Genomic DNA, 23,710 nt, shown 5'->3' on the forward strand with positions numbered 1-23,710 from the left:
AAAATCTAGATGGCAATCCTTCCAAGAGAAAAATGACAAGGAACAGGGCTGGATAAGTTCAAGATCATATGCCTAGCCCTCATTTATCAATCCTGTGGCGTTCTGTTGAAAGTATCCCAAAGTCTGGTTTTAGTAGTGGAAAGTATCTCATAGGCTTCCAAGTAGTTCAGAGGTTTTTTTGAGAGACTGGCCACTCAGGCATTTATTTCAATCACACTGAATAGGTTTAATGTGCCTTTGATGTAGCATGAACCTACCTTTGATGAAAATAAAACCCTGGAATCTACAGCAGCCACATCCTGATGGGTTAGTGACCTATGGGCATTCTGTGGACTTATGAAGAGGTTGGAATGTGACATGGAGTGGTCAAAGGCTTTCATGGCTGGAATCAATAAGCTGTTGTGGGTTTTCTGGGCTGTGTGGCCATGGTCTGGACATTTCTGGTCCTGATGTTCTGCCCGCATCTATAACTGGCATCCTCAGAGGCGGGTCACAGTAAGATGTGTTTCTCTCACTGTGTCTTGGAGAGAAGCACATCTTACTGTGACATGCCTGTGAAGATGCTAGCCATAGATGTGAGCAGAACATCAAGAGTAAAAATTACCAGATCATGGCCACATAGCCTGGAAAACCCATAACAACCAGTTAGCGTGGAATATTCTGATCCATCAATCTAGATTTGATTTTTTTTTTGCCACAATAATGCATTCTAAGGATTTTTCAAAATAATCATGGAGAGGGTTCAGGGATTCTGAGCACTGAGTAAATTAATCTCAGTTTTATCATCTTCCCTGCCCCACCCCCTTCCTGCAAAGTACACCCTAAAAGCCAAAGCCAGCCTCTTAGATAGAAATGGTTTTCAGCTTTGGAAACACATTGGGTTGTCAAAGATGTCATTGAAGATGTTACAGAAAATGTGGATAAAGTGGTTCCTTTGTTACAGGCAAGCCTGAAGTTTTTGTAACCTAAGTAGTGTATTGGTTTTGTACTTTATAGTTGGCAAAAATATTTGACAAAAATGTTGGTTGAGCCAAAACTTGCAATATTATAATACTGATGTTCTTGAGGTTTTTTTTTTTCAGGCTAGTGTTTTGGCTTCCAATTCCACAGCTGCTGCTACTCTGTCTCTGGCAAATTCAGATGTTTCCCTGCTCAATTATCAGTCTGCTTTGTACCCATCATCTTCTGCACCAGTTGCTGGTGTGGCACAGCAAAGTGTTTCATTGCAGCCTGGAACCACACAGATTTGCACCCAGACAGACCCATTCCAACAAACTTTCATTGTGTGTCCACCTGCCTTTCAAAGTAAGTACATGTGTATTGGAAACCTTTCATGCTGTTTGCACAAGGGAAATACAGTAGTTAGAGAATACTGTAACATGGGCTGCTGAGATGTAATGTGAAATTTTGTATGTTTGTGTATGTGTTTTTAAAGACAAGAGTAAAACAGCATAGAGGTGAGGTGTCCTATAATCTGGTTAATATATGCTTTGAAACTAATGGAGCAGGCAGAAATAGGATGAGATGGCATTTCAGTTAAATGTGCAGCTGAGCAACCATTTTGCTCATGTTAGAATCTATTAAATATCTCCACAGATCTTAGGATGGTTTGGGAAGAAAACAAGGACAAAGCTTGGTCTGTTGTCTCACACTGAGCTGACTTTTAGGCAATGCAGACATTGTGTTGTTTCTGGTACTAATAGAACAGTGTGATGAAATAGCTTCTGCAGCTTACAGTTTCTTCCATGGGTACTAAAAAGAATTTGTTCTTGTTGGTGTATTGTTACCTCATTCAGCCTCAATATTGTGCAGACAGCAAAAAATACAAGATTATGTGTTCCCCAGGGGGTTTCAGCAGTTGCTGTTGCTCAGTATTCCATTGGTATTTTGATGCTTCAAAACCCATTTCCCTATTTATGACTCCTACTTCCTATCCTACACTGCTAAATCAATTTGATCCTACTAGTAGATGACTGTTGCAAAAACCGGGAAACAGTCAACAGGGAAAAGGGAGAGGGACTCTCCCCATCCTTTTCCTTACGCCTTCGCATCTCTGTATACATGTAGATAAAATTGAGCATCATGGAAAGTACATGATTGAATACACAATCAACTAGGTATATTTCATATTTTCAAAAAACAGGAAGTTCATGATTGTAGTAGGTGGAATTAAAATTTTTCATGTATTAGCATTTGCAACCTTTTTGCTGCTTCCTCATGTTTTGGCTCTTGGGAACTGGACTTTGAAAAAATGCTGGGATAGTTAAAGAAATAACCAGGACCTGTCCTTTGTTTGGAACAGCTGGTCTTCAGGCGACAACAAAGCATTCTGGATTCCCTGTCAGGATGGACAATGCTGTTCCAATTGTGCCACAGGCACCGGCAGCTCAGCCACTGCAGATCCAGTCAGGAGTTCTCACACAGGTAAAAGTGAGTCTTATATGTCTTTAAATGGTTCCATTGGTATATTCTCGATTGCAGATTTGAATCAGAAATTCTTGGTTCTCTTGCATTCACTGATAGAATCCTACATTGTAACAGTGAAGAAAATGCGGCAAAAGGTTGGCAGTAGTTTATTTCTTTGTCTAGAACACCTCTGTGCTTTGACCCCTTTGACCTGCAGCTTTGCCTCATAGAAAGTGCACCAGTTCCTAATCTTAAGGCAGTTTTAATTCACAAGGTACTATATCACTATCTACCATTGTGGCAGAATATGGTTACAATAAGTATTCAATAAGAAAATGTTTCAGTTCAGTGAAAGATTTCATATCGTCTTGTTTAGTTAAATTCCTCTTTCAAATACCCTACACTCGCAACAGGAAGAAATAAGTACAGATTATTTTTTGTGAAATTAATGAGGGATTGCTCACATCATTTTCTGTGTTTATTATTTTGATACTTTAAATTCATTTTGTATTCTACTCAGAAGTAAAGGGCAGTTTGCTTCCAGAAATGGTTGTATTTTTCTTAATTTGTTTTTATAATGGAGATATGTGTTCCAAAACAGAAGAGCCTGGAATCCTGACAGTTGCCCAAATAACTTACCAACATAAATTGATAGTCTTTGGCATGGCATTAGAATTACATCATTTCGAGCACTGTTCAGGTCAGGTGTGATTCAGTTAAAGATGCATTGTAAGTTGTACCCTTATTTGTGTTGTGGAAGGCATTTGAAAGCTGTCCAGCTATTCTGCACAAACCTCTTTCCATGTTCTTTATTGACGCAACAAACAGATGATTCCAATCTACTAGCAAATGCAAAGTTTAACAAAACGTTGGGTTGGTAATGTACAATTACAGTGATAATTGAATAATCCTGTATTTTCAAAGAAATGTTTACAAGCCACAGGGATGGCAATGATTGTTGTGTTTATGTTAAAATAACAAACCTCAGGTTTAAAAATCAGACACTTCCATGGCTGTAGAATAGAATACAATTATTTTAGGAGCTGACTCGTGTTTCCAGGCTTTTCTTGCACTCATTTAGACACCTACTCATGAATACAATTTGACCCAACTGCACTAAACACAAACAGTTTATTAATATACAGGATTACTTAGTATCTCTGGCATTTTGATGATATTAAGTTAAACGCATATAGATTTCTGTGCGTACTTTCTTCAAGGCATTCAAAAGCACCACTAGTCTATCCTTGGGGAGAAAGCCTTTCTGGCCCTGTTGCCTCCGTACATTTGTTTCACTCACTGCCTAATCTACATTTCAGGGAAGCTGTACACCACTAATGGTAGCAACTCTTCATCCTCAAGTAGCCACCATCACGCCGCAGTATGCGGTGCCCTTTACTCTGAACTGCGCAGCCGGCCGGCCAGCGCTAGTAGAACAGACGGCTGCAGTACTGGTAATTGCCTCCCTTGATTGTGTTCACTAACGGAGTTTTTGTTTTAACTTAGACTTGCAGAGGGCATGGAAGCATGTGCCATCTTGTGGCTGTGTTCTTGCTACATCTTAATGTCTTGCTGTTTTTCCTCCCCAACATTGCTGAAGCACTGTCTGACTCTGATGTTTAGTGTTGCTGTGTACAGAATCCAGATCCATTGACTGTTGTTCTTTACTAGTCTAGTATGCTGATAGTGCTCTTCTCCTAATCCGAGAAGAGTGGTAATTGTACTTCTTCTTTGCTTTACTCTCCTATCTTTATGTTTATTGATTGAAAACAAAGGGGATGACCATTTGGTTTACTCTGCTCAGGTACTTGGGTTGCCTGAACGTGACAAGTTTAGCTGCTATAATTTTTTTAGCTTCTTTGCATGTAGAAATGTTTCAGGCACTGAAAACCTCTAATACCAGCAAATGCTTTATTAATTTATGGCTTTTACAATCCAGATTTCTTAACTTCCCTTGAACAATGATGACCCTGATTCTCCCTGGCCTTTTCATTAACTCTGACCAGTCATTGGCAGTGTGCTTCATCCTTAGAAAGATGTTGCTCCCCACCAATGCTTTTGCTTCCTTTTGCATTTCTTGGTTGAGATTAAAGGTGAGCTCTTATAAACTCTTCCTCAAGCTAGTTTCTTCTTAAACTCAGTGGGGAATATTAAAAGAAGTGCATTGTACTCAAAAATAATTCCCCTCCTATTCTGGATTTGTCTGGTCCCTACATTGGAATTTACATTGTAGGTGCCCAAAACAGTCAATCGGAAACTCCAGAATCAGATCAGTGAAGCTAAGTGCACTTGAAATCCTGGTGTCCTCACATGTCTTGCAAAGCACACTTCATTTGTTACGTACATCATTGTCTTTTGTGGCTTTAAACTGATAATTCATGAGCATCGTTTGCTTCAACAGAGATAAACTCTGGAGCACTGTTGGCTGTAGTCAAAGCTAGGGTCTCATCAAAAAGAATAACAGTGGAATTGGCACTTGTGCCCCAGTGAAAGAAGGCAGGCAGGAGAGGAGGATTAATTAGCTCTGTATGCTTGGGACCACTAAAGATCTCAAAAGTCTCCCTTCTGCCCCCTCCCATATTTAGTCTGACAGTTGAATTCTCAAGCTTGTGTATAATAGATCCTAAAAGGCTGTTTTGTGATTAGTTACAATCAAAAAGCCAAGCTGGCTTTTTAACCCACCAAACTACTGTGATTAGTCCATTTTTGGACACTGCCAAGAGAGAGAACTGTGTATATGCTGCACTAGATGGAATTCAGAGACCCTAGTACATATTATGCAAATTAAGCAAATTGCACTATTTGCAAAGTGCTCACCTTTAGTGCTTTCAACACTTCTCCCTTTTGCTGCTTCATCTAAGTTTGCATTAGCCATTTGCTAAGCTTTGCATATTTTTTGTCCCTCCTCTTGTCAAAACAGTTCGTCGCTTGGAAGGCCCGATTTCTGCCTCCCGTTGGGACATTAGATCTCGCACTGTATTAAATTCTCTGCTTTGTCTTGTGCAGGTGTTGGCTTTTGGAAAGAGGCATGGTGTGACTTTTAACATAATTCTCTCTTTTTTTAATTATTCTGCTTGTGTCGGCAGAGGGGTTAGCAGTTCTCTGCTTGAAGGCTTCTTGTTTGGAACCAGTATTTGTAATAAGTGGCTCGGTTACTTGCAGAAATATGCAATTTAAAACAACATGGGTTCATTGATATGCCATCTGAACTGTGTGACCCTGGGTGTTTTATTCTAGAAATATTTTACTGCAGAACTTATTTCATGTTATTCATTTGGATGATTTATATCCTGCCTCTCCAGAGACCTGCTCATGGTGACTCACAAGGAAAAAGTACCACAAAATCATTTCTTTAAAAACATAAATTATATCAAAAAACAAGCCAGGGGCATAAAAACAACATTACATCAATTGATCAGTCTAAAAAAAAAAATCCATAAAACAGTCCTTGGGCTAGAAGCAGATCATATAATAGTTTTTCAGAAGATGAAGCCCTTTAGTTAAAAATCTGGACAAAAAGCTTGGTGCATGAAAGACAGTAAGATGGGCACTAGGCAAGATTAGAAGGCAGGCCATTCCAAAGGTAAGATGCCACTACTGATAAAGCACAGATTCTAGTTGTTGCCCACTTCAGCTCTTTAGGCAGGGGTACAAACATTTCTTCAGTGAATTATTTTTCATACAGCATTTCTCAAACTTTACAAACTCAAGACTTCCTTTCTGAACTCCCATTACCCTTCTCCCAGCCTAGTACCAAAATCGTTTCTGCAAGTTGGCAGGCAGGGATGCTAGAATGCAGCTTGCTGCTGTGTGTGAAGCTGCCTTGTATACTAAATTAATAGGTGAGGGAGGGAGGTTGTGACTCTCTCTGCAATGGCTAATTTTGTGCTGAATATAAGCATTGGGTGCTGCCATATTGAGATATAGGACAGCATGACTCTAAAACCCCTGCTAGAATTTGGGTCGTCATCATCATCAAATCCATATCGCGAACAATTTTGTTTTATTTCATTAGATTTAAATCCCACCCTTTCCAGATCGAAGTCAGGCTCTGAGTGGCTAACAACATAGATATACACAATACACAATACATACACACAGTTAAAATACATAAATTAATTTAAAATTCCATTGATTAAATGCTGATTGACACTCCAGTTATTTTAATCATTCATACTTCCCAGGGTGACTAATCAAGCAGGGAGGGACAAAAGGAAAACAAAATAAAAGAACTAAAACAAGACTAGCTATAAGAACCACATAGGTAAAGACAGCTAAGAAGGTTAAGAGTAGGGGTGGGGAGGTCAGGAGTGATGTAGCTATTGCTGCCTCAACCATAGGCATGAAACATTTTTAAAACAAAGTAAGTAATTTTCTTCCCAGATCCAGCTGGGATGATAGGGAGTAGTAGAACAGTCAGTGCCATTCATCCTGACAAAACCAGTGTGTCTCAATGAGTATCCCTTGACAAGGCTAACCCTGCCTCCTAATAATTTACCTGCTTTGGGTGCGCAATGTCCCAGTGGGCTTAGTAGGAGAACTGTTGAGGAGTAGAAATTATGTTGTGCAATGCATCAATGTCACATGTACGTGAAAACCCCAATTTGATGTCAGCACAACAGCCAGCACTCTGGAATATCTATAAGTCCAGAGTGTCAACTGCTATCAAGTCTGGGTTTTGGCCCATATGTGATACCGATACATTGTTCAATGTCATGTTTGCCACCTGGCCTGTGCCCAGATGTCTCTGGGGTGCCAGGAAGAATCCAAACCACCCAAGTCTTGATTATAGGACAAACTTGTTTTCCTTTCATGAATCATATCAGCTCTCCAGTTGTCTCATACCTTCTAAGAAGGGGCTAAACCTACATGAAAATCATTGTCTTTAAACTATCCCCAATTTGTAATTTTGGATACAGAGCATCTGACTGGGTTCTTTGGAGAGGGGATTTCAGATGCTGATTTTAAAAATAAATTTTCTGCAGTGCAATGTAAGCACCAGAGGTTCTTCACAGATTTTCCCTGTGCTGTACAAGGTGAACTGTGTGGCAGGAAGCACTTGTTTCTCTGCTGAATTTGTTCACTTCCCATTGTGCAATTGTTTGCAGAAATGCAATCATGGACCTTTATCTGCAAGTTTTCAGTCTACTCATTTCTTATACTTTCAACAATTAATTTTTCTTCCCCGATTTTTAACTATTACTAATCAGGGAATCTTTTTATTTTTCTGTTTGCTGTTTTGCAGCAGGCCTGGCCTGGAGGAACCCAACAGATCCTGTTGCCATCTACCTGGCAACAACTTCCAGGGGTTGCGCTCCACAACTCTGTCCAGCCTACAGCTGTGATTCCAGAGACAATTGGAAGCAATCAGCAATTAGCAGACTGGAGGTAAGATTTTTATGAAGTCAACAAGTAGAACAACATTCGTTAGGTAGATGCAATTATTTTAGTTTAAACTTTTGGATCATGAGGTACTGGAAGATTTGTGAATCAAAGACAGGCTGCTGTGAACTGTTTGGACACATGGAAAGTTACAAGTATTTGAGATTCTGAAAAATTTGGCAGCAAGGGGTTTTCCAGTAGATTGGTATTCTGGAATGGGAAGGCAGTCGATTTAATTAGGGGCTTGGTGATATTCCAGGGAGTATTTCTTGTTATCAATGTTTTTCAGAGTTACAGTAGGTATAATTATGAAAACAGAGGTAAACATCCTTCGTTGAAATCAGACACCAGTAATACCATTTTAAGTAGAGTTACACCTTTCTAAGTCCATTTACATTTAGTGGACTTAGAGGCATGTAACTCTGATAGGATGGTGCTCTGTCTGACCTGTGCTTTGTAATATTATCCAACCATCTATAAAGGTTGGTAGAGCAGGTACAAAACTTTTTTCCCTTGAAGATCTGTCAAGCTGTGTATCTCTTAGCAGCAATGTAAGACATATTTATTTGGAGCTGGTTTTTGTGTATGGAATCTCAGTAATTTTCAATGAGAGGGTTTCAGGTACTTAATTTTTTTTTTGTAATATGAACATATTAGGAACAAGCATGTGATACTTTCAAGTTATATACTTTTAGGGGCTATATCATGCTGGGATGACCAGATCGACTAATGGATTGAAGTTACTGCTGATGTATGGGAATTGCTGTCTTTTCCACAGCAGCTAAATTTGGTGTTCTCAGATTATCTTCTTGTTTGTTTCTTAAGAAATCCCCATTCACATGGAAATCAGTACAGCACGATCATGCAGCAGCCATCTTTACTGACCAACCATGTGACCCTGGCTACAACTCAGCCTTTGAATGTTGGAGTGGCTCATGTTGTGAGGCAGCAGCAAAGTAATGTTGTGCCAGCAAAAAAGAACAAACAGCCAACCCATAGTGCCGCAAAGTAAGAACTTTTTTCAGTCGACATTAGTATGAGATACATTAGTAGTTCACAGTTGATGGGAAATGTGTTGAGACTCACATGAAACACAGCTGAGGGATTCCCTCCAATATGTATTCGTTTGATTTACTGTATTGAAATCATATGCAGACCTATGTAAAAGGCAGCCAAATCCTTAGTCTTCAGGCCAGTTACTTCTGCTGTTGTAAGAACTTTTAGGAATCAAATAAAACCCACTAATAATCTAGAAGTTCCTTGAATATTTTTTTAAAAAACCTTTACTTTTGATTTGGGATGCTTTTGCGGCACATCTGTGCTGATGGACCATCATCTTGCTAGCAAGAGACCTTGGCTCACTGGTAGAACACCTGCTTGGCATGAAGTCAATCCCAGATTCAATCCCTGGCATCTCTACTTAAAAACACCCCAAAGTATCAGGTAGTTGGTGATGTGAAAGACCTCAGCCTGGGACTGGAGAGCAGTTCGCACTCTGAGCAGACACTACTGATCTTTATGTTTGGATTCAGTAGAAGGCAGATTCATATGTTTATCCTTTAACCAGTCAACTGTGTTCAAATTAGGAATGGTGCTGGACAGAACAATCTTGCTGATTCTGTTCAAATGCCATTGCTTTGATTTCACTTGTTTCTTCTGCCAGATGAGCTCATGAATATTTCATGCCCATTTCTGTTTACACATGCGATGTGCCCTGTAAAATGCACATTTTTTCAGTTACTTGTGCATTATTAGGGCAGCATTATACACGTGAGCGGAAGTAATGTACAGGATCCATTCCCTTATAGAGTATGTAAAAATACAAAAAGAAGCAAACAGATTATCCATGCCACAATACATGAGCAACAAGTTCACAATTCATGAACAAGAAACGCACAAGAGCGGTTTTTCATTCCTAGAACAGATCCTTTCAGAACCTAAGCTCTGTGATCCATTCCGTGGTAGATTGATTTATGATAACTTTCTTTGTATCTTCCTATAGGCCAACATCTACCCTGGAGGCTGTTCCAACTCAAGTCTACTCACTTGTAGGGAGCAGCCCTCTACGTGTTGCATCTTCTTCCTCCAATACTCTCCTTCCAGGGCAGGAACAGCATCAGCCAATTGTAATTCCAGACACTCCTAGTCCCCCAGTCAGTGTAATCACCATCCGCAGTGACACCGATGAAGAGGAAGACAATAAATACAAGCCTGGAAGGTAGTTTCACTATTGCAGTTTTTAAGCAAATTCCAGTGAGAGGGGAAGGGTTGGCTTATCATGCAGAATTCTTGATCAGGCTGTTCCAAGCGAAAGGGCATTGTCCTTTGAATAGCTAGCTAGAGCCACATAACTTAACCTATCGTTACATGCACATTTTGTTACAAATCTTTATACGCAGGTATGGTGAAAATTATTCATGAATGTATTTTTTAATAACATTAAATGCCAAAAAGAAAAACAAAAGGGGTAGAAACAGATATTGGTAATTATTTTTTTCCCCCTAAGACTCTATCTGGTCAAAACATGGAGAAAAATGTGGTGTAGTAGTTAGGAGCAGGTGAACTCTAACCTAGAGAACTGGGTTTTATAACCTCCTCCTTCACATGAGCAGTGGAGTCTTATCTGGTGAACCGGATTGGTTTCTCCATGCCTACATTCCTGCTGGGGGACCTTGGGATAGTCACAGTTCCTTGGAACTCTTCTCAGCCCCACCTACCTCACAAGGTTTCTGTGCAGGCAGAGGAAGGGAAAGAAGTTTATAAGCCCCTTTGAATCTTCTTACAGGAAAGGAGGAGGGGGGGTATAAATCCAACCCCCTTCTCTTCTAAATGAGAGAGAGAGAGAGAGAGAGAGAGAGAGAGAGAGAGAGAGAGAGAATTCCTAGCTATTACTGCTAGTAGAAATATTGTGAGTCTCCATCTTTGCTGTAAGTCTTTTAAAATCTTGCTGATATGTTGTCAAGAGGTTCCAAATTAGCCTTGTCAGGTGTGGATTTGTAAGGATTTCACAATACTTTGGCTTGGAATTCACAAACTTTATTATAGAGTATGGTGATGCACAGCAGAATGTTGTAATCCACATGATCTACCTTCATGCAAAAACAGAAGTTTAAGGAAGGTCTCTCAAGACCTTAAGCTTTTGAGCTTTTATTCCCGAGCTAGGATAATCACCCAAAGGGAACACAAGAAGGGAACAGCCACCTTCACAGGACACTTCCCTCTCTTCACCACCACTACCAGTGAGGACATCCAGTGGAGCCTGCGGAAAGAAAAAGAGGAGGAGGAAGCCGAGGGTTACTCTGATTTAACTTAGGAGGTTGAAAACTGAATGTGGGACTCAACAACAACAGCACACTCCCCTTCCCCCAATTTTATATATTCTTCAGGCAGTTCCAAGTGGGGAGAAAGAGCCAAGGGAGACCACTTTTCCAGACTGAAACAGGCCTGAGGAGGGAAGCAGTAAGAACAGAGAGAAAACTGGCTGCCTATCAGTCTGTTCTCAAAAACATTGCTGGGAGGTTCCTTACACCTCCCCTAGAGGATCCATCAACACTATCTCCCACACTCTGCCACTGAGAGTTGACTAAGGGTAGGGGGTCACCTGTTCCACCCTGTCAAACTGGAGTGGCAGCTGACCAGAGCCAATTCTGGCCCACTGCCCACTAAGTTCCTCAGTCAGGGCTGCCCCACCACCTTACTTTTGCTCACCTTGGAAGCATTTGCTGGGGAGGCAAGGTATGAACATGTTTCATGTGCAGCCTGGTCCAAAGGGGCTTGGTTAGAACTCCCCACTTGGACAGTGTCCTGCCTTCTTCTTCCTCCCTTCTCCCTTTCCTTGCCTACTCCCTTGCTGTAGACCCCACTGTACTCCTCAAGAAACCATGGCCCTGGAAGAGACCCACTTGCGAGTGCCCATGCCACAGACAAGCTATCGAGCTGTTCAAGGTTTCCCCTCTAATCCTGACCAGAAAGAAATATGTATTTATTAAGAAAAGAAAGAAGGGAAAGGACACAGAGAGACATAGACTTGGGGGTCAGCTGAAAGTGATGGTGAAGAACTGCATGTTGCTCCTGAGCTTCAGTTTTGGGCATCCCTGCCCTAGAGTGAAACAGAACTTATTTTTTGCAGTTCTAGAAATTCTGGGTGTTCTGATATGAAGTGTTAGTTATGAGCTAACATACAACTTCCTTCTCCATGGAACACGTAGATCATGTTTTATGGTCTACGCTATGACAACACTTTCAAAGGTGGATGTCAAAATGGTACTTTTTATTTAATCTTAACATTTGCAGTAATGTTGGTAACATTTTAAAAGCTGAGTAATGCTTGTCATTAAGCAGGAAGATGAACTAACTTCAAGGTTGCAACAATAGAAAATGGTTTTAATGTCATTATGCTTCTTATGAATACTTCAAAATTGTTAAGAGCCAACATGCTATATTTCAGAGGATGTACTGATAGTGAGAGATCTAGCTTTTAATTCCCGCTGAATTGAGAAGCTTATTGGATTACTTTTGGCTAGTTGCACACTGCCTGATAGAATTGGTGTGAGAATGAAATGGGATGATCTCCACAAGTGTGGTGCTGGCTGTGGTTACCCACTCAGCTGCGGGAGGAATATTTGAACTGTTAGGAAGAAAAAGCACCATCCAAGGTGCAGAGAGTTTATCATTTGCATCAGAGTCCCCAGCAAACCTCCTGCTACTTGCCAGTCATGACATGGTAGGCCGAGATGGAAACACCCAACCAGTCTATCCAGTTTGAGGCTAGAGAGATGCATCCACCTGACACCTGAGCTATAGATGTTCTGGCAAGAGTTTATATAGTGCTAAGTAGGCATCAAAGTTAGTTGATTTCCTAAGTTGCACCATGGCTTGGGATGGGCGGCTATGGATGAGAGGGGAGGCAGTTGTATTCTTACTCTCCATGGCCCCATAGAATAAAACCAACAGCTCCAGTCACCATTTTGACCTAGGTTGGAGAGGCTTAAGATGCTGACTGAGACCTGTTCCTCCCTAGACAATAACACAACACTACCCTATTTCACACAGGCACCAGGCATACACTGGCATGGTGGTATATTTTATTTATTTTTATTTAAAACATTTGTATGCCACATTTCCGCTCCGGCAGGGTTCACAAGGCAGCAGTCATAGACATTAAAACCATTGAAAATTCAGTTGAAATGTTAAAATTCAATTAAAAAACATAATCACACAGCACTGGAAGGAGGGCCAATATGGTTATTAGGGATATGCTAGACCAAACAAAAAGACCATCACCCTTTGGCTTAAGACACTGATAAAGGGAGACAGACGAATTGCCATGGTGAGGGAATTCCAAAGTGTTGCCAGTGACTTTCCCTGTAAGCTGTTCAGACACTATATTGGTGCCACACAGATCAGGTGGTTGCCAGCAGGGAGAACTCTCACAGGCAGCTGAGCTTCTCAGTGGCAGGGAACTTCTGCACAGTGCCCTACCACAGTTAGAGAGACTGTTGGTTGCCAATGATACTACAGTGGAGGGCTTATTCAGTATCCTCCAGTTCTGAGACACAGTTTAAGATTTGTGCTGTGAATGCTATGGATATGCATTTGGTTAAATGTTGTAATAAAATGGCTAAATATTAAATTGCTTGTCTCTTAGTTTGGGTATGAAGCAGAGGTCCAATGTCATCAGCTACGTTACAGTTAATGATTCCCCTGACTCAGACTCCTCGTTGAACAGCCCCTATGCATCAGATGCGCTTTCCACACTCAGGAGCTCTGGGGCAGCTGTGGAGCCAAACAGAGGGGCAGCGGAAAGCTCTAACTCCCGAACCATTATTGTGCCTCTGAAAACTCAGCTCAGTGACTGTATTGTAGCCACCCAAGCCTCAGGTATGGTTGATCCACCCACGTAACTACCATGAAGGAATATGTGTGTTTTAAAATGTCACCGTGCTTTCAGTGAACATCAGTCTCCATAGTTTTCATCCTCATTGTTTCATACATTGAAGTGGGCTAGCACAAGTGCAGTTGTCAGTTTCAGAGACTTTTGGCTGACTGTTCCTAAACACAACAGAATTGTGCTGGAGATGTCTGTTTTCTTCACTGCTAGCATTTTTTTTTCTTAAGGGTTATTCTTACTGTTAAGAATTATTTTTCACGGTCACTGGTGGAGGTGGATGATGATCTTTCATTATCCATTTGTGCCTTAAGGGTAGATGTAGTTGCTTATCATTGTTTGATATCTTTCTACACTTCTCTACAGAATTTTTTTATCATGCTTTTATATGTTCTCTGAATAGTTCCTAATAAATTCGTGATTAGAATCCTGTGCTCCTTTTTTGAGTGATTCATGCTGTGCATACATGTCAGTGGGCTGGGTCCTGCTGAAAAGATCTGAGCATGGAAGTGAGTCTTCTCCACTTCCCACCACCTGCAGCAGCCTGAAATGCGCCCCCTAGAAGGGAAAATCACAAAAATTGTCCATCCCTCCCACACACATGTGAATTTTTATAACTTCAATGACTTAAAAAAATTCTCTGTACAACTTTGCAGTGACATCAGAGTCTACCATCCTTAGCATTGCATCTCCAGTGTTTAACCCTGTATAATGTATTGTCGAAGGCTTTCATGGCCGGAATCACTGGGGTGCTGTGTGGTTTCCGGGCTGTATGGCCATGTTCTAGCAGCATTCTCTCCTGATGTTTTCTGCATCTGTGACTGGCATCTTCATATGCCAGTCACAGATGCAGGAAACGTCAGGAGAGAATGCTGCTAGAACACAGCCACACAGCCCGGAAACCACACAGCACCCCAGTAACCCTGCATATTTTCTCCAACTGTATAGAACCTCTGCAATAAAAATTTCCAAAAAATATCCTGACTTGCATTTTAGTCCTGCAATACAAATATATTTTCATTGTGCAACAAGCACGTTAACCAGTAGCATAATAGTCATCAGTATATTGCGTGTGTGTGGATGTGTACACAACATTCATTCATATGCTGCCAACAGAAAGTGTATGATGATACCTCTGATGGCAAGTGGGACACTTCTGAAAGTGAGGACACAAAAGGCCAACGTGAGGCGATAAGCAAACATTTTCAGTTCTTTAAAAAATCACCCAAAGGGAAAATTGCTCAATGTTTTCAATGCCACCCCCACGCTTTTTCTGGTGAATAGTTTCAGTATAGCTCTTATAATTAAGAACAAGGACTGGGAACTTGTTCTTAATAGGAAGAACTGCTCTGGTATGTGTTCTAAAAGCCCCTCATGCTGCATTGAAGTCCATTTCTGAAACTGACTAGTTATGACATGACAAAAGTTTCGAGATTGGCTTTGGCTTAAAGTAGCACTATGGAATCACATTTTCTGTGCTTTAAAAAAGTGAACTAAGCTTTGTCATTGACATTGCAGGCGTCCTGAGCAGCCTAAGCAAGACCAAGCCTGTGGCATCTGTAAGTGGGCAATCGTCCGGGTGCTGTATCACGCCAACAGGATATCGGCAGCACCGGGCAGTGGCAAATGGTGTACAGCCACTCAACCTTAGCCAGGTAAGCAGAGATGTACTGTTGGATACCTGCTGCTGAGGGTCCTGCTGTTGCTTTTCAACATAAGCAATTGTGAAAGCAGAGGAAAAAGACTACAGATCATGTTGAGGGCAAGAGGGTAGCTGAGGAAGATGAGGATACTTGCAGTAGAAGTACTAGGTGCAAGTCTTGATCTAGATTGAGTCCGTCTCTGATTCATCTCTCTAGATCTGTGAGGTAAGTTGTAATCTACACATTCTCTGCACCAGAGGTACTACTTTCTCACCATTATGTACTAGGAAGCATCTTTTTGCTGCCTTTGGCTATATGAAAGTTTTGGGTAGCTGTGGTGACTTCTAGCTTTTGAGTCAATCAGGCTAACTGCTGAGAGTCTATCACATCAGTCTGGCTTGATAACAAACTTACCTGGTATACTTTCTTCACATTTCTCTTTCTAACACAGCACTTTTGTTAAGCTGGTAGTGCTGTTTCAGCAACTTAAACAGTCTTTTCCTCCCCTTTATAATTTTTGGATTGAGACTAGAGTCAGCTTTCTTTTTGGGCAAACAATATTGGTCTGGGTAAGCAACACCTAATAAAAGTTCATAGAACAGCATCAACATATGTCCTCTTTGCATATGTCTCAGTGTATGTCCTCTTTGGTTTCAGAACCAGCAAGCGACTGTACTGGCCTCACAGGAGAGAAGCGGAAACCCAGCTCCACGTAGACAGCAGGCATATGTTGCTCCCCTGCCAACAACGATTGCTCAGGCTCCCTACACCTTCCAGCACAGCAGCCCGGTGCATCCCCACTTGGCAGCAGCAACAGCAAGCAACATGTACACCTATGCACCTACTACTGCTGCCACACTGGGTTCCACCAACTCCATTGCGCATCTCTTTTCCCCTCAGGGTTCTTCCAGGCATACCACCTACGCGACACACCCAAGCACTCTTGTGCACCAGGTTCCAGTCAGTGTGGGACCTAGCTTGCTGACCTCTGCCAACGTAGCACCCGCTCAGTATCAACATCAGTTTGCTACCCAGTCCTACATTGGTGCTTCCAGAGGATCTGCTATTTACACTGGATACCCACTGAGCCCTACCAAGATTAACCAGTACTCTTACTTGTAGCTTTTGGGGCAGAGATTGGTGGTAGCTGTTTGCATCTTGATCATAGAAATGCAGAGATCTGCAGTGGGTTTTGAAATATCTTGTCAGCTCCTCAGCAGCAGCACTGTGTAACCAGAGAAGGAGAACAGAGGGTCACTTCACTCTTGTTGACTGTGTTCTTTATGGTCATCAGAGTCTGTACAGTTGGTGGTGCCCTGCTGCTTTGGGGAAGCTCAGGTGCTGACTGGGGAGAACTTTTGGATAATATTCAAATTAAAATTTTACAGTTTATTTTATGGATGCTTTAATAAACAGTGTCAAAGGCCTGAACCCCCATTCATTTAAAACTATTCTGTTCATGTTAATCATAGGGGAAAAAGAAATCAAGGACTCTTTGAAAAGGCTGGGTTTCTTTCCATAACTCTTATACTTACCTAGTATTTGTTTAAATTATTTTAGCAGCTTGCACAAATCCATATTGCCACTAAAAATGCACATTTAACTCTAGGTTGCTAGGGCAGATTTATAAACTTGAGTTAGTATTTTATAGTTCATTTTGTAATTCACATTTTTGATAGGCAATAGCTGAACTCTGCAAAAGCAGTTATTTCCCTGTTCCCTCTCCTGTGGATATATACGTATATCTTGCTCCCCAGTTTCTTGGTTTTACTGATTTTCCTGTTTTGTCTAAGGTTAGAGCAAGAATAGTTATCATACTAGTTCATTTTATGTTTGTAGTTCCCAGTTCAACCTTAAAACTTTCTTTCTTATATCTGTCTCTAAATTTTTTGAGGGTGGTTTTGGTTTTTTAAATTGCAGATGCTATGAATTTCTTTTGAGTTGTATGCAAGAAAATAGTCTGTACTATGGTTTGATACTTTAGCCAGATCCTCAGCCAAAAATTCATAGGCCTGTGTTGTTTTTTGCAAGCAAAACCCACTGGGAATGGCTCCTGATTATTGAAATTAATAACAGCTGTGTATTGATCATTCATTTCAATACTTAATCAGGGGAAGAGCCCACTGGGTTGTATCCTTTCAGGTTTGTTTGTTTGGGGTTTTTTTAAATAATGGGTGCCGCTGGATTCCTTTTTTAAAAAAATGCAGGGATTTCCTTCCCTTCTTGCCTGGTTAATTTAGCTAAGGTGTCCAAGAATTGCCGAAACGTCAACCTGCTGACGTATACAATTTTTTATACTCCTTCAAGCATATCCTTCTGGGATCTTGTTGGCAACAAACTTTAAAGCGCTCTTAATAAGACTTGTATACAGTAAGTGCATGTGGGAATTGCAAAAATATGACACACAGATTCCAGATTTTAAACGTTTATTACTGAATTTAAAACTATTTTAGAAGTTTTGTAATGGTGGTGTTTTAATATTTTACAGAAAATGAAATATTGTACATATTGATCAAAACAAAGTATAACAAGCAAAATTTCCTGCTAATCCCAAATGTCTTTGTAATCAAAATGTGTAGTGATTATACTTGAACTCTGTATTTAGTGTTTGTCTAACTCTTAAACGTTTCTGGGGATGAAATTGATCTGTTCCTTTGTATTTAAACCAAAATGAGTTAATACATGTTGGAATGTATGTGATATAATGCAATCGTCTAGAGCTCATCACTGTAGCACTGAGAGAGAAAAAATGGAGCTGCATGAGAGACAAGGATACCTTCTGATTTGTTTTGCACAGGTATGTGTGACTGATGTGTTCCCCCTCCCCTCCCCATATTGTAGTGCCTTAAATGATTATGTAGTGTGACTAGAGTTTACAGTGAGCTTGCCTTATGATGGACCAGCAAGCCCCTCCGCTCTCCGTCAAACTGAAGCAATTCATTGAACATATCCAACTGCAAATATATATAAGTGGCAAAATTACGTTACTTTAAGTTTCAAAGCCAACTTTAAAAGCTGTGGGCGCAATCCTCTCAAAGTTTAAGCACTTAAGTCCCATCAATTTCAGCTGTGAAGTTACCCAACTCCCACCACAATCAGTGATTCAATCCAAATATCACAGCAAATCATGATTGGTGCTAACTATAATTTAGAATCTAAATCATGGTTTGAGCTTCCAAATGTATAACAGGCAAACTATAGTTCAGAGTTGGTTGGCTGCTTTTGCTTTCTGTCCTCTGAGTGGTCAGATTTATAAGCTGGTTTTCTGTCTTGGTCTATAGTAGCCTTGGTAGGTAGAATAATGGGTGAGCCTGTGGTTTCTCAAATTCATCATGCCAAAACATAGTTGGCACACATGGTGATGAACAAATTTAATTTGAATGGGTTTTGATCCTGTTTTGCCAGCCAATTGCAATTTGTGGTTTGTCAGTTCATAGTAACTTCAAACCATAGCTAAACTTGCCTTGTCATGGTTTAGCATGATATCTGAATTTAGCTAATAAATTTGAAAAGTACTTGAATTTGGCTGGATTGTGCCCTAAGTGTTTTATTTGGAGTAAAACATCCCCCCCCCCTAAAAATGTTACCTATACTATTAGGTGTTGATGCATTTGTAATAGGGTATTGTGCCGGGAATGCATTGGGAAATTTATCTGATGTTGCAGAGGTGATTTAAGCACGTGCAATTATTTTTCCTTAGATTATATTGTGATGTTACCTTTTTCTGTTGTGTGTGTAGCAGATGTTCCTTGTAAAATATTACTAGTTTGGTGTTAGAACTTTTATACCAAAGAGAGCCTGCTGGAAAGCACATAATATTCAGAAATTTATGTAACACCACTAGTATTGTTGAGCTTTTGGGAAGGTTTGAGACCTGTAGCACTTGTGTTGTGAGGAAAATGCACACCCAAACTGGTCAACCAGTGGTGTGTTTATAAACCACATTTGATTTCCTGGGCTCCTTCAAACTATAGTTCACTCAACCACTGCCATAACGCAATGAAGAATCTTGGCCAAATAGAGAATAAACTGGCTTCGAGAGTGGTATTGCTACAGCAATAAGAGGCTTTGACAGCCTTGAAAAGTTTGTGTTCTGTCCAGTCTGGACTATAGGTGAGTTTTGGTACATTACAAAGAATTCAGAAATGTAAAACCCATTTCTGAATGCATGTTATAGCCTAGCCCAAATGTGAACAGCTTGTAGAATGACATAAGGCAATATTCCTGACCCCACTAAAGTCAGAGGGGAGTTTGCCAGTGATTTCAGTGAAGCCAAGATTTTGGTGATCTGCAGGTCACTTACTCAAATAGAAGTAAGAGGTTTGTAGACTAAGCCTTGCAGTTTCCTTTATCGTGAGGAATGTGTTATTTTTGGCAATAGAAGAGAGTGGTTGGTTAACACCACGACAAACCGTGGACCTTTGCTGTACTCTTGCTCTCAAGTTGTTTAGTTCCTTCCTCTGTATCAGTGTGAGGATAACCAAGGAGTTTAAGTTCTTTACATCGTTGAGTGTCAAAAATGCTTTCTGTTGCTGTAACATTATCAAAATGATTTTCTGCTTTGTGCCAAGCCCATTCTTAATCACCCTCCCCTTTTAATGGCGTGTAAGCCATGCTTTCCTTTGCAAGAACATTTAAGGGCAGAGTTATGCCTTTCCATCCAAGACAAAAATTCCAAGCCTATTCCACAGAATTGTAAAAGTAGTAGGAATCAATAAAAGTAGCCAGGACTTCCAACCAGTTAATTGGGTGAGAAACACAAATTAGGTAAGTCCTGAAATCTTGAGAGATATACCTAATATTTTGATCCTCAAAGTCCACTCACCTCCACTGAGTCAAGTATCCCTCGGTTTTTACAAGATGCAAAATGTGATTGGACACCACCAGTGTTCAGAACCTTTTCTAAAAAGATGTATCCCTACAGGGCTGGATTATGACTGTAACTATTTGTCCAGAGATCAGATATTTTGGAACCAGCATGTTTTAATGATTCTACTTTACCAAGGCTTAGTTTTTACAAAGAGCAGACAGAATAGGAAACCTGTGTAGACATCATTGCTTCAGGAAGCAGATTTCCAAATCTTACTCTGCATGGTCTCACATAATGGAATATTTCTGCATAGAAAACAAAAACCTCTGCTTGCAGAAAACCAAGAGGCCACTTAGAAAGCCACTGTGCAAAAACTTTTCTCCTTGCCAACTTGTTTTTGTGTGTTAGAATGGGTTTTTTTTGCTATGGTGGAGCATTCACTCATGAGAGATACCAGCTGTATGTATGGTACAGTTCAGACATAGGTTTGCTATTTCAACTGTGAGGAGGAGGCCTAATTGTATTTCTTTTCTCCAGTGCAAACCGATCTTGACTTACTGTGGATGGAGGGCAGATAAGATGATGGGTAGCTTCACAGCTGTGCAGCCTATGTGCAAATGAAAATGTTATGCACAAAAACACACATGCATATGTGTCAGAAATCGAATCCCTTTCCAGACCAATTTGGAATTTCTACTCTGTGCTGAGGCTGCATTTAGTCACACAGTTGTATGTGTGTACATATCCTGTTTGAAATCTGAGGAACTTGCACGTGTGTGACTGCAGTTCTGCAGCTGAGTTTGTTGCAGTAAATTTGCCTTTTGTAATGACAAGAAAAGACGTGTTTCACTTAGATTCACTCTTGTGATTAGTTAAGCCAATTATAATGTTTCTAAAAGCTGAAGTCTCGCCACACAGCTGTTACTCCACTGCAAAAAGCTTTACTGCTTGCACATAGTTGATCAGTGCAGTACTTTACCTCTGACTCAATATTTTTTAAGTACATGAAATCAAATTGCTTCTAGGTGATCTGATTGGCACAGCCCTGCTTTCTCTTTTTAATTTTTAACTTATGAATGGTGCCGCATGTTAACATAGTTGTTTGTTTGTTGCTAAACTTTATATAATATGTGATTTCAGATTCAGCTTGAACTATTATCTAACTCACTACATGTAGCAGTGCATTATATGTAATGTTAGTATTTCTGCTTGAATCCTTGATATTGCAATGGAATTCCTACTTTATTAAATGTATTTGATATGCTAGTTTACTGTGTAGAATTTAACTTTTTTCTGGTCGTGTTCTTCCTTTTTACAAGCCGCTAGATAAAGGTAGTTTCTGACAATTACTGATCTATGTTTGTATTGCCAATGTACTTCGGGGGTAATGTAAAAATCATTTTAACAAAAGGAAATACAGATATTTAAAAAATTTACTACTAACTATATGGGAAAAGGGTCCATTGTGAAAACATAGTTTATCTTTGGATTCAATGTTTGTCTTTGGTTTTACAAAGTAGCTTGTATTTTAAGTATTTTCTACATAATATGGTAAAATGTAGAACAATTGCAATGCATCAATAAAAAAGGGTTAATTTTCTGTACTCTATATATTTGGTGGTTTCTGACTCATAACATAACACAGGGCCTCCATGGCTTAATAATTCGGGAAACAACCTCACCTTTTCTGTCTGAAAAGTGCTTTCTTTGAATTATATTTTAAAGGAAAGATTGGGGGAATCACTAAATACTCAGTAAGTTAAAAAAATTGCTTAGAGTACATGAATTACAACTGAATGCTGAAACATTTGTATCACATCAGAGGAAAGGAGCTCCAGATTTCCCTCCCCCCAATTGTTTTGGAAGACTTTATGGGGTGTGAAAATGCTAGTTTCAGAGTTGGTCCCTTGCTCAGAAGACAAGCCATGCACTATGATTTGTCAGTTCTTCCTCTTTCCCCAGCTTCTGAATCCTGTATCTTCTCAGTTGAAGAAAATGGCTTTCTAATAACTCCAGAGCTTTTTAGAGTAGGAGAAATGCAGTGTGCAAGGGTGGCAATGCAAGTGCTAGGAGGCAGTTACAGTATTCCAAACACCAGAGACACATGATTGGTATTTGGAGGATATGAAGCTACACCAAGGTGTCAAGTAATGTTCTTTCTGGTTTCCTGCCTGGCATTGGCCACACATTTCCAAACCTATTAGCATGGTGTTAGATGTTACCTGGAAATGTGATTCCCAGTGATTCCTCTGTAATTCTGAGTAGGGGCAGTTGCCAAGCAGCATTGGTGGAAGGGCAGAGAAGCTTAATTTCCCACCTTTGGTTTTTCCCTTGCAATTGTCTATAAAGTTTTTTAATTAATTTATTCTGTTAAGGTCCCATACCAGGAATAAAACCATTGAAATCAAGGAGGAAGATTGTTATGGGAAAATCACCAGGGGCAAGTAGCACTAAGAGCCTCTCACTTCCACCCATTGGTTATTGTGTGTAAGAGTTCCCCTCCTACCATATTCCTATTATCACAGCAAACATAACTTAGAGTGTGCACTTGCCAGGATAATAGGCAGTTCTACTTGGTGCTACTAAGCTGGAAACTTCTTTTTAAATGGATTTTATTATTCTTAGGCTCCTGAATTATGCTACCAGTAGCAATTCCTGTGTTAGTAGGGTGATGTCAAGCCCTGGATCTGAGACCAAAGTAAACTCTGACACTATTGGTTCAAGAAGGCTTTATTTGGAAAGTATCAGTGACCAGCAGAAGAAAAATCAATTCTGAACTGTCTTTTCCAAACCCCAGTATATCACCCCAGTGCTCATCCCTCCTCCGACCTTTTCCTGCCCTACCCAACTACAAAGGAAACCTGTGAAATAGAGAAACCGAACTTTCAAGGCCAAAGGATGAGGTATGGCCTGGGCACCCCTACTTGTTTCAGTTACTTTCTCTTCTGTATAACTTTCAATCCAGACTCCAGTTGCATAGGGAACTCCCCCCTGAGGCCAATCTGGATAGGCTCAATGAGATGCTTTCACCAGGTGGGGTGCATTAACATGTTGCGCATTCACCCATTCATTAAACCTGGCAGGTTGATTAGTCCCAAGAAACCAAGTACTGCAACTTCTTGCAATGTAAATGAGAGTCCAGAATGGCATCCACTTCACGGTGCTATTCACCCTGTATCAGGATGGCTGGCGGAGCCTTGACCAAAGGGTGCCACTTGTCCGGGGCGGAGCCTTTTTTTTAGCAAGCTGCAATGAAACACAGAGTGGATTTTAGTAAGTTATTGGGCAGATCTTGGGCAGATCTAATTCCACAGTCACCTCATTGATCTTACGAACAATGCCCCACTTCCAAAGCACCAGCATGTCTTTTCTTATCCGCTTGTGCTTTCTGAGAAATCTTGGCCCGCTGAAAAGCTTTCTGGATCGGGGACCACGCCTGATGAATGCCAGCCACCCATTCCTGCAACTCCTTGGGCCCCAATACTTCCTGGCTTAGGAATGGGAAGTGTTACCTTACCCTTCATACCCCGCTCTATTGAAATATGGATTTCATATTATTATTCCTGCAATATGTACTGGCAG

At 40.5% G+C, this 23,710-nt stretch overlaps 1 protein-coding gene across 6 annotated transcripts in view; it reads left to right on the forward strand.

Annotated features, from left to right (window-relative positions):
• The window catches only part of HIPK1 (homeodomain interacting protein kinase 1), a 36,369-nt gene extending 14,632 nt beyond the window's left edge, over positions 1–21,737 (forward strand). For 2 of the 6 annotated variants that reach the window (XM_048496279.1, XM_048496280.1), the window contains exons 8-16: positions 1,083–1,305; positions 2,303–2,430; positions 3,726–3,860; positions 7,652–7,794; positions 8,614–8,796; positions 9,791–10,006; positions 13,436–13,668; positions 15,194–15,330; positions 15,976–21,737. In XM_048496279.1, coding sequence (XP_048352236.1) covers positions 1,083–1,305; positions 2,303–2,430; positions 3,726–3,860; positions 7,652–7,794; positions 8,614–8,796; positions 9,791–10,006; positions 13,436–13,668; positions 15,194–15,330; positions 15,976–16,440 — 1,863 coding nt within the window. In that variant the 3' untranslated portion in view covers positions 16,441–21,737. The remainder of the gene's footprint in view (positions 1–1,082; positions 1,306–2,302; positions 2,431–3,725; positions 3,861–7,651; positions 7,795–8,613; positions 8,797–9,790; positions 10,007–13,435; positions 13,669–15,193; positions 15,331–15,975) is intronic. The other 4 variants (XM_048496281.1, XM_048496283.1, XM_048496282.1 and 1 more) reach the window with 4 other exon arrangements.
• Positions 21,738–23,710: the final 1,973 nt, after the last annotated feature.

This window comes from Sphaerodactylus townsendi, linkage group LG05 (genome assembly GCF_021028975.2).
Source record: "Sphaerodactylus townsendi isolate TG3544 linkage group LG05, MPM_Stown_v2.3, whole genome shotgun sequence".
NCBI lineage: Eukaryota > Metazoa > Chordata > Lepidosauria > Squamata > Sphaerodactylidae > Sphaerodactylus > Sphaerodactylus townsendi.